The 17,095-nt window shown below is 48.9% G+C and overlaps 1 protein-coding gene across 3 annotated transcripts; it reads left to right on the plus strand.

Annotated features, from left to right (window-relative positions):
- Positions 1 to 6,399: 6,399 nt before the first annotated feature.
- On the plus strand, positions 6,400 to 16,232 carry FOXM1 (forkhead box M1). 3 transcript variants are annotated; one of them, XM_026652283.1, is made up of 9 exons: positions 6,400 to 6,503; positions 8,112 to 8,711; positions 9,355 to 9,503; positions 9,725 to 9,931; positions 10,618 to 10,746; positions 11,409 to 11,453; positions 12,425 to 12,503; positions 13,055 to 13,236; positions 13,984 to 16,232. In XM_026652283.1, the coding sequence occupies exons 2-9, from the start codon at positions 8,156 to 8,158 to the stop codon at positions 15,043 to 15,045; spliced, it is 2,409 nt and encodes an 802-aa protein (XP_026508068.1). In that variant the 5' UTR covers positions 6,400 to 6,503; positions 8,112 to 8,155; the 3' UTR covers positions 15,046 to 16,232. The 3 variants fall into 3 exon arrangements, with proteins under 3 accessions (XP_026508068.1, XP_026508067.1, XP_026508070.1); XM_026652282.1 differs by lacking the exon at positions 6,400 to 6,503 and adding an exon at positions 6,886 to 7,452; XM_026652285.1 differs by lacking the exon at positions 6,400 to 6,503 and adding an exon at positions 6,886 to 7,452 and having other exon boundaries at positions 12,428 to 12,503.
- The last annotated feature ends 863 nt before the right edge of the window (positions 16,233 to 17,095 follow it).

The following is a 17,095-nucleotide window of genomic DNA, read 5'->3' on the forward strand; positions in this document are numbered from 1 at the left end:
TATTTAGCAGAGCTGCCTGAGGTGATGGCTTCTACAAAGACAGGCAGCTCCCACAGAACAATTGCACGTTTGCTTAAAAAACACCTTGTATGGCATGATAAAAGTATCCTAGGACTGAGTGACCAAAAACCCAATTCCCCCTCAACAATATTTAGGTCTGTTGGAAGAGCTGTGTGGGGAAAAGCAGAGGATTAAACACACACAAAAGTGAAAAGGAGGGCAGGGTTAAAGTACATAGATTACTTCTTCAAAAATATGCTATCTAGATATTTGCACTATGCTCTTCACCACAGTATCTGCCTGAAGCCTGCTTTATCACCCTGCCTTGAATTTCTAGTAGGGAGAATCTATTTGCCAGCTTACTTCAGGCCCAACATTTTCTTTTGATTTAAACCAAGTAATTACACCTTAACAACATTTATCAGAAATATTTAAGTTTTGTTATCATCAATAAAAACCTGTTGTTTTAAAGAGTTCATTGTGGTGTTGACAACCCAGAAAAACAGCATTGACCTAAATGAAGCATAACAGTAAAGCTGAGCAGTGTTGTTCAATCAAGATTGAAATGCAAGACATCAACAAAATGTATGAGCAGTGAAAAGTGAACATGATTTTTAAAAAGGTTTAGTAAATACAATTATCTTGGTAGTGCTCCTTTATCATGTTGGAGAGGGGGTTATTGGTCTCTCAACTTTATAAGAATTTTTGAAATCAGCTGTGTCTCTTGTTGTTGACTCTTGGTTTGTAGTTTATGTAATTACTGCTAAACCCTTTGAAAACAAACATCCTCTCCCCACTTTCCCACCAGGCCTGATCTTCAAACAGACTCACACTGACCTCAGGCATGTACTAGTTTGTTTCCAAGCAATACACTGGTCTTTGGAGCAGACTGCATTTCTCACCAAATGGCTGGCTAATGCAAGAAGCAACCCCCTGCTCCTTACCACACTGAATCTCTGGAAGTAGGCCTCATCACTTTGCATCAAGTACTCTGCCTTTCAACCATATACATTACAAAGTATAACGTCCATTTTAACCCAACATTTAACTCCATCCCACATCTGTTTATTTGTGTAAGTTTGACTACAGAAATGCAAGCTATCAAAATTGAGATTATTAAAAAATGCCTATTAAATAAGAGAACCACAGTTAAGATGCAGACTTTTTTTTTTTATCATAGTTGAGCAGGAAGGTGTCACATTTAGTTGCTGGAGGGTTGAGAGCTACACCACCAATTTGAAACAGTTGCTGTGTTTCAAAGTATCAAATCCAATACAGAATAAAACTAAAAAGTAAGTATTCTACTTTCCATTTCCAAGGTTTTCAGTTACCATAAAAACCAAAAAGAATCTCCCTCTCATGTGGATTCCAACCTTTTCATGCCACCATGCTAGTTCACAAGACAGGGAATTCTGTTTTACCAGCTGGCAGCCATCATATCCCATTCAGATGTGAGCACTCCAATCTGCAGTACAACTTGGGCTGCTTGTGACTGCAAGACTGCAATTTGAAGCAACCCAAACACCATAACCACCTAGAGAACAAAAAAATTAATAAGGGTGTGCGCGCGCTATACATGCCCAAGATCCAGTCCAAATAGCTCTTTGTTAAGATCTGTGGAAGAAGGCTGAGAACAATTGCTATAAGAAACTAAGGGAAGGAAACCTGGACCTACCCATGAGATGGAGGCATTCTGGTCTAGAGGTTTGGTAGAAACATGTCTTGGGTTCTCAGCCAAAGGCAGTGGAGATCCATAGTGATGTGTAGGCCCCTCTCTTGGAGTTTCAAGGAACCGCAGTTGTGCCTTGCGGATGCATTTCTTCTTTGGAGGCATCAAAAGGTGTGAGAAAGTCACTAAGAAACCTCATGATGCCTGGTGGAGCCAGTTAGGGGAAGAGGAAGGAGATGACAAACTGCACCCAAATCTGCAGAAAGCAAATGGGGATGTGAAGCCATCATACAAATCTGGCAACATTTTTTTTTTTAAGGGAATAGACTTCTGATCAGTCTCAAAATTCTCAGGAAAAAATTCTAATAAAAACTGAAAATATACATGTTTTATAGTATATACACACACAAATCCATACTCCCATCGAGGACACAATCATCAGAGCTTTCTGGCTGCTATACAGGATATAGTCCATAGTGCGCACCTCTCTCATGGACTTGTTTTATTGGGGGCATCCTCTGCAAATATATCCAGCGCCACCTTGCTGCTAGGAAGAGCTTCACTAAACATCATCAGCAGCATGGAACTGACACAATTCCTGCCAAATTCACTGCTGCAAGGAGATCTGTATAGTGAATTAAACTGAACAGAATCTTGTTAATTTACTGATTGCAAAGGTCAGAGCAACAGTAGAGGCACTGCAGCTGTATCTAGACTCCAGAAGATGACACTGCATTTGGTTATGTTTACACTTTGTTCACATTTAGTTGATTTACTTTGCAACCATAAGTAGTAAAAGGCTTCTTTAAATTAAAGTTTAAATGTACCTGAAACATGTCTTAGGCCCCCACTGTTGTCAGGGAAAGCAACCTCCCTCACAGCGGCAAGTGGACTTTTCAACCCAACATTTTTCATTGGAACACCAAACACATCCATATTTTAATTATAATTTGTAATGTGGGTTGCTCCTGAAAGCCTCAGACAGAACTGGGGCTCCATGTGTTGGATACTGTACAAGCTCATAGGAAGACAGTCCTTGCCCCCTAAAGAGTTTACAATCTAGTTTAAGTCAAGACACAAGTAAGCTTTTCAAAATTAATAGGAGGGAGGATGAAGGCAACTGTAATAAGAACGAATGTTTAAATAAACTGGCTATATTCCTCACATGATGGTTCCCAGTCAGCTATTTTTAAAGAACCGTTATACATTTCTTTAAAAATATATGAATGTGACACATGTAGCCACCTATGTCATAGAGTTACAGAATTAAAGAAATGTAGGGCTTGAAGGGATCTCAAGAAGTCATCAACTGCAACCCCTGACGATGAAGCAGGGCCAAGTAAACCCTAGACCAGTGGTCTCCAATCTTTTTACACCCAAGATGACGTTTTGAATTTAAGGGCAACCCAGGATTTACTCCGCCCCTTCCCCGAGGCCCCACTCCACTTACTCTATACCCCCCCAATCACCCACTCTTCCCCCCACCCTCACTCACTTTCACCGGGCTGGGGTAAGGAGTTGGGGTTCGGGAGGGGTTCGCAGTGTGGGAGGGAGCTCTGGGCTGAGCCTGGGGCACGGGGTTGGGGTGCAGGAGGGAGCTCCAGTCTGGGATGCAGGAGGGGGTGTGGTTGTGGGCTCTGGAAGGGAGTTTGGGTGCAGGAAGGGGCTCTGGGCTGGGGCAGAGTGTTGGGTGCAGGATGGGGTACAGGATGCTTGCTCTGGGAGGGAGGTCAGGACTGGGGGTTGGGGTGTGGCCTCCTGCTGGGTAGCACTTACCTCCGGCGGCTCCCGGTTGGCAGCGCAGCGTGGCTGCCGCTATGGCAGGCTCCCTGCCTAACCCAGCCCCACACCGCTCCCAGAAGGGGCCAACGTGCCCCTGGGGAGGGGGGGCCGGCAGCACATGGCTCCATGTGCTACACCTCTCTGCAAGCACCGCCCCCACAGCCCCCATTGGCCACAGCTCCCCATTCTTGGCCAATAGAAGCTGCGGGGGCTGTGCTTGCAGGCAGGAGCAGCGCATAGAGGGAGACCCCTGCCCCCTCCACCCCCACGGCCACACTGGCCGCTTCCAGGAGTGGCGCGGGGCCAGGGCAGGCAGGGAGCGAGCCTGTCTTAGCGGCAGCCCCACTGTGCCACCGGAGATCGCAATCGACTTGGAGGTCCTCTAGAATCAACCAGCCGATTGCAATCAACCAGTTGGTGACCACTGCCCTAGACCATCCTTGACAGGTCTTAGTCTAAAATCCTCCAATGATGGGGATTCCACAACCTCCCTGGATAACCTGTTCCACAGCTTAATTACCCTTAATAGTTATAAAGTTTTTACTAGTATTTAACCTAAATCTTCCTTACTGCAAATTAAGCTCATTACTTCTTGTTTTACCTTCAGTGGACATGGATAACAATCGACCACCATCCTCTTTACAGCAACCGTTAACATATCTGAAGACTTATCAGGTCCCCACTCAAGGCTTCTTTTTTCAAAAACTAAACATGCCCCCTCCCCCCTTTAAATCTTTCCTCATAGGTCAGGTTTTCTAAACCTTTTATCATTTTTGTTGCTCTCTTCTGGACTCTCTCCAATTTGTTCAGATCTTTTCTAAAGTGTGGTGCCTAGAACTGGACACACTATTCAAGCTGAGGCCTCACCAGTGCTGAGCAAAGCAGGACAATTATCTCCCATGACTTGCATACGACACTTGTTGATACATCCCAGAATATTTGCCTTTTTCCACAGCTGCATCGTATTGTTGACTCATATTCAATTTGTGATTCACTGTAACCTTCAGTTCCTTTTCAGCAGTAATACCACCTAGCCAGTTTTTCCCCACGTTGTAGTGGTGCATTTGATTTTTCCTTTCTAAGCGAAGTACTTTACACTTGTCTTACTTGTATTTCATCTTGGAGAATTCTGCAATTAGTCAAGGTTGTTTTAAATTCTAATCCTGTCCTCCAGAGTGCTTGCAACCCCTCCCAGCATGGGGTCATCTGCCAGTTTTATAAACCTACTCTCCACTCCATTATCCAAGTCATTAATTAAAATATTCAATAGCAGTGGACTCAGTTCTGACCCCCATGGGACCCCCCTAGACACACCTTCCCATCTTGACAGCAAACCATGGATAACTATTCTTTGGTTGCAAGACTGTACTCATTTATGCACTCCATTTTATAATAATCTCATCTAGACCACATTTCCCTAGTTTGCTTATCAGAATGTCATGTGGAACTAAAATGAAGATATATAACATCTATAGCTTCCTCCCTATCCACTGGGCCAGTAGCCCTATCAAAGAAAAAAGTGAAGTTGTTTTGGCATGATTTGTTCTTGACAAATCCATGCTGGCTAGTCCTTATTACCCTATTATCCGCCACATGCTTACGAATTGATTGCTTAATAAGTTTGTTCTAGTATCTTTCCAGGTATTTAAGTTAGATGATTGGTTTAAAATTCCCCAAGTCCTCTTTTTTTAAAACATAGGTATTAGGTTTGCCCTTCTCCAGTCCTCTGGGACCTTCCCTGGCCTCTAGGAATTCTCAAAGATTATTACTAACCATTCAGAGATTGGTTCAGCTAATGCCTTAAATACCATAAAATGAATACAACATGCCAACCTGAATACATCTAGCTTATCTAAATATTCTTTAACCTGTTCTTTTCCGATTTTGGCTTGCATTACTTCCCCCTTGTTGTTACCCAATATAATTAATATTATCTGTTCACCATTAACCTATTTGGTGAAAACTGAAGCAAACTAGGCAATAAACACATCAACTTTCTTAATATTCAGTTATTAGCTCTCCTTCCCTCCTAAGTAAAAAACCTACACTTTCCTTTGTCTTTCTCTTACTGTATTTAAAGTTCCTCTTCTTACTGCCTTTTATGTCCCTTGCTGGGGTGTGTGTATATACTTATATAGCCTTTTATATACCCCCACCCTCCCAGTAGCTAGCTAGACACATCTATACACATACATGCACAAACCCAGCCCCGCTCCACCTCGGGCCCCAGCTCTGCTCCTGACCCCGGCCCTAGCCATGGCTCTGCTCCGCCACCCCCACCCGGCCCCCTTACCCCTGCCGGCTCGGGGGAAGGGGCAGACAGGGGTAAGGGGGGGCACAACCCTGCAAAGTTTGCGGACCACTGCTCTACATACACACATTACACACACACAAGCCAGTGCTCTCTCTCCCCCTACCCCACCCAGCCCGCAACCAGTGGGCTCTTCTCACACACCGACCGACCCACCCGGCAGCTGGCTACACGCACAGCACAGCCGAGGCTCGGGAGCGGGCTGTGCGCACACAGAGGTTCCTCGGCCTGGCTGTGGGGCTGGGAGAGCGGCGTGAGGCGCAGGGGCCACCGGCGAGGGGCGAGGCACGACCCAGCCCGGGGGAGGGGGCAGCGCTGGAGCCCCCGCTCCGAGGAGGGGACGTGGGCAGGGCTCTGCCCCGAGACAAGCGCCCCCCTGCGGCCCCCGCGTCCGCCCCGCCCGGGCACCTCAGGAAAGCCGCTGCTCCGCGCGGGGGGGGGAACCGGCCTCGCGTCCTGTCCAGCCCCAGCTCCTGCCGGGGTCACCAGTGTGTCGGCACCGCCGGGCGCGGCCGCTCATTGGCCAGTTCCGCTCCCGGATGGAACGCTCTGCCCCCCGGCCCGATCGCCATTGGCCCCGTCCCCGCACGTGACGCCAACCGGCCACCGGGCGCCAAATTCAAACCGGGAAACGAAACGAACTGCCTCTGTGTCCCGAGAGCAGCAGTGGAGCCCGGCGGCGCCGGGTCCCTGCGGGGAGGCAGCGGGGCGCGCGACCCCCCGGCCCCCACCGACACCGGGGTGAGAGCGGGGCTGGGAGGGGCGGAAGGGCCAGGCCGGGGGGCGGGGATCAGGGTGCGAGCAGGAGGAAGGGGCCCTGCTGCGGGGAGTCGGGGCGTGGGGGGGAGGCGATTTATAGGGACCACTGAAGGAAAAGGGGATCAGTGGGGTTTGTGGTGGCAAGGAGGGTCATCGTGGGGACATGGTGAAGAGGGTGTAAAACCTGGGCTGGAGGCTCTAGAGGAACCCGAGACAGGTGGATGCAGGCCCCTGGGGAACAAGGCTGGGGGAGCAGGGACTGGGAAACGGGATGGGCTAGGTTTGGGGTGGGGGGAGAGATGGTGAGAGTTCCCATTGTAGGCATGACTCCCTCACCGCACACAGCCAGGATGCTGCAAGGCCTTTGTCAGTGGTGCCCAGGGCATCCTATGAAGCTGCTTCCTCCCACAGAGCTCTCTGGGCAACCCGAGGGGTTGTCATCACTCTCTAGAGCTCTCTGCGGGGGATGGTTCTGACCCTAGCCCCGGGGCACTCTCTGTGTGACACTGCGGGCGGGGGGTTGCCATAACCTCACAGAGGTCCCTCTACGTGACAGGTAGGACAGTAGTCGTAACCTCTGTAGAGTGCTGAGAATACCTGTTGGCGAGCCTCTCTGAGCATCTCTAACTGCTCGAAAGAGTTCAGGATTGGATGTGTCGCTTGCCTCTATCATGTAGGAAGGGAACTAGTTTATTTTTCTGTCAGTTTTGGTTTTGCCCTTTTATGACAATACAAATGACCCTCTCTGAGAATTTTGTGACACTAACAGGCTGGATCGGCTCCACTGATGTGAAATCCTCTCCATATTGGTTAATGCTTAATCTACCATACATAATATGCATAATGCAAGCACTGTAGTTACACAGAAGATTTCCTGTGCAAGAGCAAAGCTCCACTCGCCACAACTCCTATATCTGCAACCGGTGTTCATGTAAGGGCAACCAATTATCTTTTCTCCAAATCACTATTTCTGGTCTTGCCATTTATCCCCCCAGTTCTAAATTTTAAAATTATTTACCATCCATAAAATCCAGATTAGGAAGTTTATTCTGCCATTTGAGTATGATACATTTAGTTCTGCACAGTGCTAAGGAGGGAAGTGCCTAGCTTCTAATGCATCTATTTCAAGCTCCCATGGGTTAAAACCCTCCTAATTTATGGTGTTTCAAGCAGCTGACCATCTATAAAACGGTTATGATAACTCTAACCTCACGGGTGTGGTTTGAGATCCTCAGTTATCATTGCAAATTATTTACTTGGTGCTGGTCATTTGTGTGGGATTTTCACAAGGTGTGTGTTGATAAATGAGGGAAGGAGGTGCTGCCCGTTTTCCCAATAGTCTGTTCTGATCTGTTCTTCCTTTCCCTGCAGTGGATGTAGTATACAATTCTTCCCTATGGGCATAGGGACTGTCCCCTAGCCACAAGACAGGTGGTGAGGACTCTTCCACCCTTGGGACTACCACTGTATGGAGTGGAAAGCCCCTCGTACACCAGCTGATTGGGTACCTTGCATGAGAAACAATTGATTCCTTTCCTATATGTTCCAGGCCCACAGCTCTTCTTTCATGTTCTGTCTTATGTTTTGCAGGGTCTGTTTTTGCAGTCTTCAATGGAGAGCGACTGTACAGATCAATGATGAGGACCAGCCCTCGCAGGCCCCTGATTCTGAAGAGACGAAAACTGACCCTCCCAGATGGCAATGCATCCAACTCTCCAGCAAGAGATGAACCGGATGGGGAGAGTAAAGGAGTCCCCAAGCAGGAGCATAGCAAAGGGGACAAACCCAGGGACAGAGTGGAGTGTGGCACCCAGAAATTCCCAGCAGGAATAAAGATCATTAATCATCCCACCATGCCCAACACCCAGGTGGTGATCATCCCTCCCGATGCTGACATCCAGAGTATCATTGAGGCTCTGACAGCCAAGGGGAGAGAATGTGGCAGCAATGGGCCCAACAAGTTCATTCTTATCAGCAGTGGGGGCAGCTCTCGCCCCACAGGCTCAACAGCAGCTCAGCAGACGCTCCAATCAAAGGCTGAGACGAGCACAGCAACAAAGGGGGCCAGAGCAGCAGATTGTCAGGGTGGAGAGAAGAACATTGGACAAAACCCTGACAAAACTGTGGAAAGGGCAGTACTGTGGCCTCCACAAGTCAATTCCATGGGAGGACAAGAACAGGAAGGAAACAGTACGTAGGCTGTTCCCTTCTATTGGCCTCATAAGTGCAATGAGGGGTGTGTGGGAGGCCTGTGCCTTGCTCAATATGGGAGAGTGCAGTGGTGAAAAATGAAATTTCAAGCAGCCGAGCTGGTTAGTATATTAGCCTTCTACATATGGTGACAGGGGTTCAAATACTGAATCCAAGTCAAAATCAGTGATCTTTGGGCATGGTGTTTCCCATAGAGTTTGCAGGGTGTGTTACAGGTCAGCCTTTGGTATATTGACAGAATGGGAGGTGAGGAGGGTCAGAACTACAGGAGCAAAGGGTTTTGCTGCCTGGGACAAAGATGTTTAGTTCGTTGGCTAGTAAATGTCTGGTGACATTTTTTAAGTACTGCTCTCAGCACTCACCCTGGGCCAGGGCAGATGAAAGTTCAGATCCTTCTGGGATTTTTAGGTTTGGAGACTTTCCAGCAATTGGGCTGATCCACAGCTAAATCAGGAGCTCTGGCTAGATCCACACGATGCTTTAGCCTCAGAGCACCATCTGGTGCCTCTAGCTCAAGATGGGGAACTTGGGCCCATTTTGGGAGACCTGGCTGGGGCCTCTCTTTAGGTATCTGGGATGGCAGCAGGTGAGTGAGCAGGGCTCTCGGTTTGTTTCCCTGCAGGCAGTGGAGAGGCAACAAGCAGCGGGTTGGATAACAGTCTGACTAACATCCAATGGCTAGGGAAAATGAGCTCTGATGGGCTGGGCCCCTGTACTGTGAAACAAGAGATGGAGAAGGAGAACCAGACACCTGTGCAGGAGACGATTAAGGTAAGGAGGGAGATGGTGGGGTACATAGAGTAAACCTCTGGAAACTGAAGACAGAACATGTGGGTGAGAACACTCAAAGGGAGCAGACATGACAAAATCTGGGTAACCTGAGCCTCTGCCAAGTTGATCTGTGCAGCAGAGTCCTCAGGCTAAGAGGAACTTCCTTGGAACTTTCCTGGGCCCCTACAACTTTCACACTGTTTCCTCCTTTTTTCTTCCAGATTGAAGAAGACTCCATTGCTGCCACTGCTACCTCCTCCTCCTTGTGGCAGGACTCGATATCAGAACGGCCCCCCTACTCCTACATGGCCATGATCCAGTTTGCCATCAACAGCACTGAGAAGAAGCGCATGACCCTGAAGGATATCTATACCTGGATTGAGGACCATTTTCCTTATTTCAAATATGTGGCCAAGCCAGGCTGGAAGGTAACATGTTCTGCTGGGGATGCACCTGATTCCACCCCTAGGTGTGAGCAACAGAGTTTTAGGGCTTGTCTATACTTCCGGCTAAATCGGCATTGCTGCAATCTATGCAGCAGTGTTGATTTAGTGGGTCTGATGAAGACAAGCTAAGTTGATGGCAGAGTGCTCTCCTGTTAAGATCTGTAATTCACCTCCCCGAGAGGTGGGAAGGTAAGTAGACAGTAGACACCGCTGTAAGTCGAACATAGTTACATAGCATAACTTCGGTTGATTTACAGCATTAGTGTAGATCAGCCCTCACACTAGGGGGATGCTTGCTTGGAGAATTGCTTTTTTTTTTTTTTTTTGCATCCAAAGGAACAAGCAACCCATGAAACAGGATGGAAAATGGTTTGAAACTAAGGGCCCTCTTCAATTCCTGATGTTCCCTTTTCCATCTCAAACACCCTAGCATCCTCTCTCAACTCCTCTCAGGCAGGGGAGAGGGCTGGCTGATTACTGGGCTGGAAGCTGGAATATCTTTGTTGAGAGCACTAAGGGGCTTTAGTGATGGGGATGTAAGTGGTTACCAGGTGAGCATGAAGGACCGCGGTCTGCCAGGGGGGTGTTCCCCTGCCTGGGTTGTAGTGTCTTAGGGTCCTACCTATGCTTGGTTGCCAAAAACATTAAGATCTTTCCTCTCCACCCAGAACTCCATTCGACACAATCTATCCCTTCACGATATGTTTGTCCGGGAGACGTCTGCTAATGGTAAAATCTCCTTCTGGACCATCCACCCTGATGCCAATCGCTATCTGACGCTGGACCAAGTGTTCAAGGTGAGTGGCTCCTGGGAAGGAAAACAGGTAGCCTTCCCAATTCCTGAACGCCAGGACATCTGACTGCACCTGATTTCAACAGGGAGGTGAAGCCCTCTTGGCATGTGGCCTCAGTCCAACTTCTAGAGAACGAAATCACTATTAACTTTACAAGTGGCGGGTTCCCTGTTTTGAAGTGGGAGGTAGCCCCGATGGGCTGGAGCATCTTTGAGGCAACAGGGCTCTCCAGGCGCAATGTAGCAATGTGAATAGCGAAAGAGGTAGAATAAGCTTTCAACCAGCTGCTTTCCAAAGGCTTGATGCAAACTCGCATGGTAGCTAATGGAAAGACTCCCATTGACTTAAATGAGAGTTGGGTTGGGCCTTTAATGCACTGCATAGTTGTGTTTGACCAGCCATGCAGGCAGAATTGCCCTGTGTCACCTGGGGGCTGTGGAAGGGGTCTCTTTGTGAAAGGAATGGAGACCTTCTCTTGCTGCAATGATTTTCAGAGCAGGCAGGGTGAACGCTTCCTGTTTTCTCTCCCTGGTGGGTGGGCATGTTCAATAGCTGGTTGTTCTGACTTCGGAACTTTGTGCAAGGGTTAATGTCCCATATTTTTTCCCCCTTTGGTTGGTAACTTCCTCTTATTTTTCTCCCTCCTGATGCCTTGCTGCCACCAGCCACTGGATGCGGGGTCACCAACATCGCCTGAGTACTCTGAATCAGTAAGACTTTCCCTCTGGCTCGGGGCTTGGGCTGCTTTTCCTTTTGCCAGTCATTGCAGAAAAGGACAGGATGCTTGGGGAGGGGGAATGAGTCACCGCAGCTGCCAGTCCAATAGCTCTTTGCACACATTTCTTGGGGAAGGAGGCATGCCTGATATAATGGAGGGCCAAGTTTCTAACTGCTGCAGAAAATGCACTAGCTGGTGAAGACCTAATAATGCTGGATGGATATTTGCAGAAGCATATAACAGCTGCATGCGCGTATCTATAGACGCAGCGAGGTGCCGGCAGCTGAATATTGGCCTGAAATGTGTCTCCAGAGAACAAACCCAGCCAGAAGCTTCAGGTACAACCCTTCCTAGCAGCAGCTCCTCTCCTTTCTGGGCTGTGGCTTCAGGAAGGGCAAAATCTCTGCACTCCTTTCTTCTCCCTGGAAGCACCATGACTTTTGGCAGGATGGAAATTGGTGCTGCCTCCTTCACCTCCAGCAGTATAGTGGTAACAGATGTGCAAGCAGCTAGCCGGACTTGTCTCCATTTCCTTTCCAACCCCATCCCTCTTCCCACCTGCTTAGATCTTCAATTCCTCTTTCGCTCTGCTGTTCCACTTGAGCATTTGGGGCTATGGTTTGTATGAAAGACACTACACACTATAAAGCTGTACTGTTCACCTTTCCTCAGGCAGAGAGGACACCAAAATCAGGTCATTTCTCCTGCAGCAGAGACCACAGCTGGAGAAGCTCCTTCATGCCAGGTCACCCTCTACAAGGCTTTAGGGTGGCAGCTGGCAGAGGGATGGCATGGGCGTGCAATGGCAGGTAGCACACAGTCTCAGGGTGGTAACGGTTGCTCTCTCGGCACTAGCTCAGCACAGGCCTCTGGATCCACGTTCCTAAGCGAGGCAGTCGAACAAAGATAGGTTCTTCTCTTTAACTCTCTTTTCCTCTCTTTCTTATCCCACAATGACCATAGCAGCAAAAACGACACATTCCAGAACTCCAGAAGAACACAGGGGGAAACAGCAGCAACAAAACTGAGCCGCAGAATGCACGTGAGTGTGTGCATCTGTCTTGGACAGAGAGACAGCCAGTCCCCTAACCAGGGTGATGGGCGCTTGATCCCGAACTGCCATTCCCAGCCTGTAGGAAAAGAAATGGAAATTGCTGTCCAGCATTGCCTGCTTGCAGGCTTGCCACGGCCGCTCCTGTCTGACAGGTTTGAAGCTGAGGGTAGGGCTGCTGCATCTGAGAGAAGACGTCTCGGGGAGGGGGAGACCTGCTACACGGGCCGGGGCTCAAAGGGAGTAGGAGCTGAGCTCTATGGGGAGCAATTTCCTAACCCAAGACACCTTGAGTTGGGGGGGCTTGTTCACCAGAGCTCCTGGGTTCTGCTGGGTTTCAGCTCAAGACTTGCATCCCCATAACTATGCAGAAAAGGCAGGGAAGGGGTGAGCCCCTCCCTGGAATTAGTTGGTTATGTTCTGGGATTGAGGATGACTCAAGCTCCCCAGCTCTTGACTGGCTGGTGCTTGGTGTGTGGTGGGGGGAGGTGAACAGGCTCCCCAGAGCAGGACATTAGCTGATCCATTCTCTTCCCTTCCAGGCCGAAAGATGAAGCCTTTGCTTCCTCGCGTCAGCTCCTACCTGGTTCCAATCCAGTTTCCTGTGAGCCAACCTCTCATCCTGCAGTCCTCCCTGAAGGTGCCTCAGCCCATGGCCCAGGGAGCCTCCCTCAGTGGCTCAGAGGCTATCCGGAGCAGCAAGCGTGTACGCATTGCTCCAAAGGTTAGTGTTTCTGCTAGCCTTGGGGTTCTGTGGTGCCAGTCTCCCCTGCTTTCCATGGGGTTTTCTTGCTCACTCTCCCTACTGCTGTCAAATGCCCATGCTTGCAGCGGTAGGACTGGAGCTGGCTGGCACTTGGCTACACCTGCCTTCCATCCCCCATTCCTAAGGTGACTGTTCTCCTCTAGTTGTCTTGTCATGGGTAGGCTGCTTTTTAGTTAACAAAGGGATTCTCCTGTCAGAGTGTGAACCAACGACTCCTCTAGTGTCCAGCCACAATGAACCAGAGACAGGAGCAATGTGGATTCTCTCCTTTTTTCAAGCCTTCATTCAGTTCCTAATGGAACTGCATTGCCCTCTTGACCCATTCTGGTCTCCCTTAACATTTTGAAGAGTGGTTTTTGCCTCTTTCAGAAGTGCCCAGCTCTCCTCACTACCTGCATCCCCCAACCATAACATTCCTCGGGTTCACAGCGCTGCCCCAGAAATACTGCTCTCTAGGGACACCATCTGTTGATGCTGTGCCAAGATCCTTCCCGTGCGCTTTGCCGGCTCCTCTCTATCTAATCGTGTTATTGCCACTGACTTCAGCCATCTGCCTTCCTTTCCCCCACCACCCTCTCCCTGGTCCCAAAGCTCTACTGTCTTTCTCCTTCCTGCTTCATTTCCTGCCCTGTGATTTTTTTTTTTCTCTAGACCCCTGCTTACTCACTGTAGTATGTCATTTCTCACTTCTTGCTTCCCATGTAGGTGTTGCCGTCCACTGAAGAGCCATCCTCATACTTGACCACGGGGCCTGTGAAGGAGAAGAGTCACTGTGATGAAAGGCCGCCCCCATTTGCTCCAACCCAATCTGTAAAGGAGAACAACTCCCAGCCTGGTGAAGCGCCAGCCTCTTTCCCTGCAGCCCTGTGTATAAAGGAGGAGAAGGAGGACTCCTATCCTGACAAATGGCTGCCCTCATTCCCCCCAGTCTCGTCTATAAAGGAGGAACCAGTGCAGTCTGATGAAGAAACAGGCCTGTTGCTCCCAGTACCATGTGTGAAGCGAGAGAAACACTTTACCGTGCTGAAGTCCCCGCCCCGGGGCGTGTCTGACACAGTGATTATAAAGAGACGGAAGATGGGCAGGTCCAGAAGGAAACAGCACCTAGTGCTGCCTTGCTCAGAAGAGCCAGTCCTGGTTCTGCCAGAGAGCGGTGGCTCTGACTCCTTCAGGCTAGCATCGGACCTTCCTTTCCTGCAGGAAACCCAGTCTCTAGAGCTCAGCTGCTCCCAGGAGGAGGGTGGCCCCTTTAAAACACCAGTCAAGGAGATGTTCTGCAAGCTGCCAGTTTCTTCCACCCCTAGCAAAGTCCCAACTGCTACTCCACCAATGGGGGGCCCTGACTCCTGGAGATTTGCACCCATCGCTAAGGAAAGTAGTGAGCTGGACTTCAGCCCCGTGAGAACCCCTCAGGTGCCATTCACATCCCTCCAGGAGAACTTGGACTTGCTGGGCTTCAACAGCACTCCCCTTAAAAACTCCTTGTTTGACTCCCCTCGACAGCTTCTCCAAACAGAGTCCAATGACATGGTTTCCGGGCCCCTCACAAGCTCTCCTGCTTCCAATCCTGAATCCACCAAGCAATCATCCCCGGAATTGCCAGCCTCTGGACTACCTGAGAATCAGTCTCTCATGGAAGGCCTGGTCCTGGACACCATGAACAACAGCCTGAGCAAAATCCTGCTGGATATCAGCTTTTCTGGCCTAGAGGATGACATCCTGGGGCCAGAGATGAGCTGGTCTCAGTTTATTCCTGAGCTGAGATAGGCTGTGTTTGGCTTATTCCCAAGCTGTAATGGACACTGGGATCTACTGAGACTTGCTCAGATGGGATATGCAGGGGCCCATAATGTGGTTTTGACTTATTCCCATTGGGAATACTGGGCTGTACTGAGATCTGCTTGGCTGGAAAACAGACAGGCCCATTGGCTGCTATGAGTGCGCTTATGAGCTGCAATAAATATTGGTCTGGGACAGGCTGAGGCTTATTGGCTGGTCTTGCCTCAGGCCTGAGTTAGTGGAGAGACAGAGTCCCTTGTGAAAAGGTTACAGGGAAGGTTTCCAGGTGGGTGCTGAATCACCCTACCATCCAAGGGGTTGGAGACGATGAGGCTAGGCCCCTCCAAAGTACATCTTCTGGAGAGAGAAAAGTCCCAAGTCTTTCCCAGCTCTGTCCTCAACAACTCCCTCGTACAATTCCCTTCCTTTCACAGTGCTCCACTTTCCTGAGGTGTCTTGCCTGTCATGACTCTGTAAATATTGTACATTCCTTAAATTAGCTTTTAATTATAAATGTCACTTTATTCTTTTAGAACTTTTATGGGAATAGAAATGGGTAGTAAAGGGCTTGATTTGAAGCACTGTCCGTGTCTCTTCCCCCTGAACGAGGTTGAATGCCTAAGATGCCATTTTTGGTCTTCCCTCACTTCAGAAACACATTGGTATAGGACACTCTGAACGTTGGCAGGGGCAGAGGTTGAAAGATCACCCCTCCGCAAGTGTGTGTCTATTCCAATTGCAACGTAACAGCTTGTTATACTACAGCCCCGCTAAATCCCTTTGCTTGGACTTTGTCTCACAGATATGTCATCCAGGCTGTGGTGGTGAAGAGCAGTTGCTCTTAAATCTAGGTCTGATTTCTTGGGTGTCACACACCAGATTCCCGACAATGTACGCTTGGAGGCCTAGCTACATTTAGTGCTGCAGCTCAGACTGACATTTAGCTGAATGCTTCAAGCCACCCTAATCAGACCCAACAATTGAAGTGGTTGAGAGGAATTGTAAGATGGATGTTAAAATCTTCACTTAAAAATATTCCATCTCTTGAAACTCACTTGTGTATCTTCCACTGCAGTGTGTAATAGGGCAGCTGGTGTCAGTCCTCTGGTGTTTATGTAATAAGAAGGAATGTGCCCTGGAAGGACTTTAGATGGGGCCTCTGTTCAAAAACAAAATAAGACACAGATGTACCTCAACCAAACCGTTTCCATTTCCTGTCTATAAACTGGGGGTGGGATTGCTGGGCCACGTGCTGCCGTTGCTGCTTTCAAGGGTCAGAGTCAGCACTGCTATTCTAACTTTCTCTCTTGGTGCGACTGCTTTTTAGCAATTCACTCACGGTTGACAATGCAACAAGGAGTTAATTTCCCTTGCCTAATATTCATGCTCTAGCACTGTGACTCAGTTTTGAAAGCAAGCCCTAGACTGATTCAGGAGGTATGTGGGGTGGAAAAGAACTGTGGGGGGAAGGGAAAGAAGGATGAGTCGGGTTCCATCCTGCCAATGTTTGGGAAATCCCACAATTGAGGGCGATTCCTAGGATCTGTTCTGGTAGCTGTACAGAGCTGAAGGCCCAGACAGTTAGCTGTTGCTCTTAGCTTTTTTCCTCCTCAGCTTTGAGAACACCAGGATCATGGTTTCATACAGTCACCACTCCCCACTTCTCCCCATCTGAAATGCTGCTTAGCTTTAGGGGCCAGGGGGAGCAAAAACAGAAGTTTTTCAAAAATAGAAGGGTGAGGTGGGGAAAAAAGGAACAAGCAAGGGACAAAAGGAAAGCAGCAAATAGCCAGGAAAGAAGAGAGATGGTGGCAACTGTGTCCACCCATGGAGCAGGGAGACCATCCACCAGTGTATCACATGTAGGAGCTCCAGTAAAAGACTAGGAGACACTTAGCTAGCCCCAAGCCACTGTTTGGAATTCTAACCAAAGCATGTTTAATAGAAAATTTTAATAGCAGATCCGAGCCTTGCTTCAGTGTATTGTCTCTGATAGGTTAGTAGCAAATGCTTTAGAGGAAAGTGCAAGAAACACCAC

The sequence above is a fragment of the Terrapene carolina genome, unplaced genomic scaffold (genome assembly GCF_002925995.2).
Source record: "Terrapene carolina triunguis isolate 2854851 unplaced genomic scaffold, T_m_triunguis-2.0 Scaffold112, whole genome shotgun sequence".
NCBI lineage: Eukaryota > Metazoa > Chordata > Testudines > Emydidae > Terrapene > Terrapene triunguis.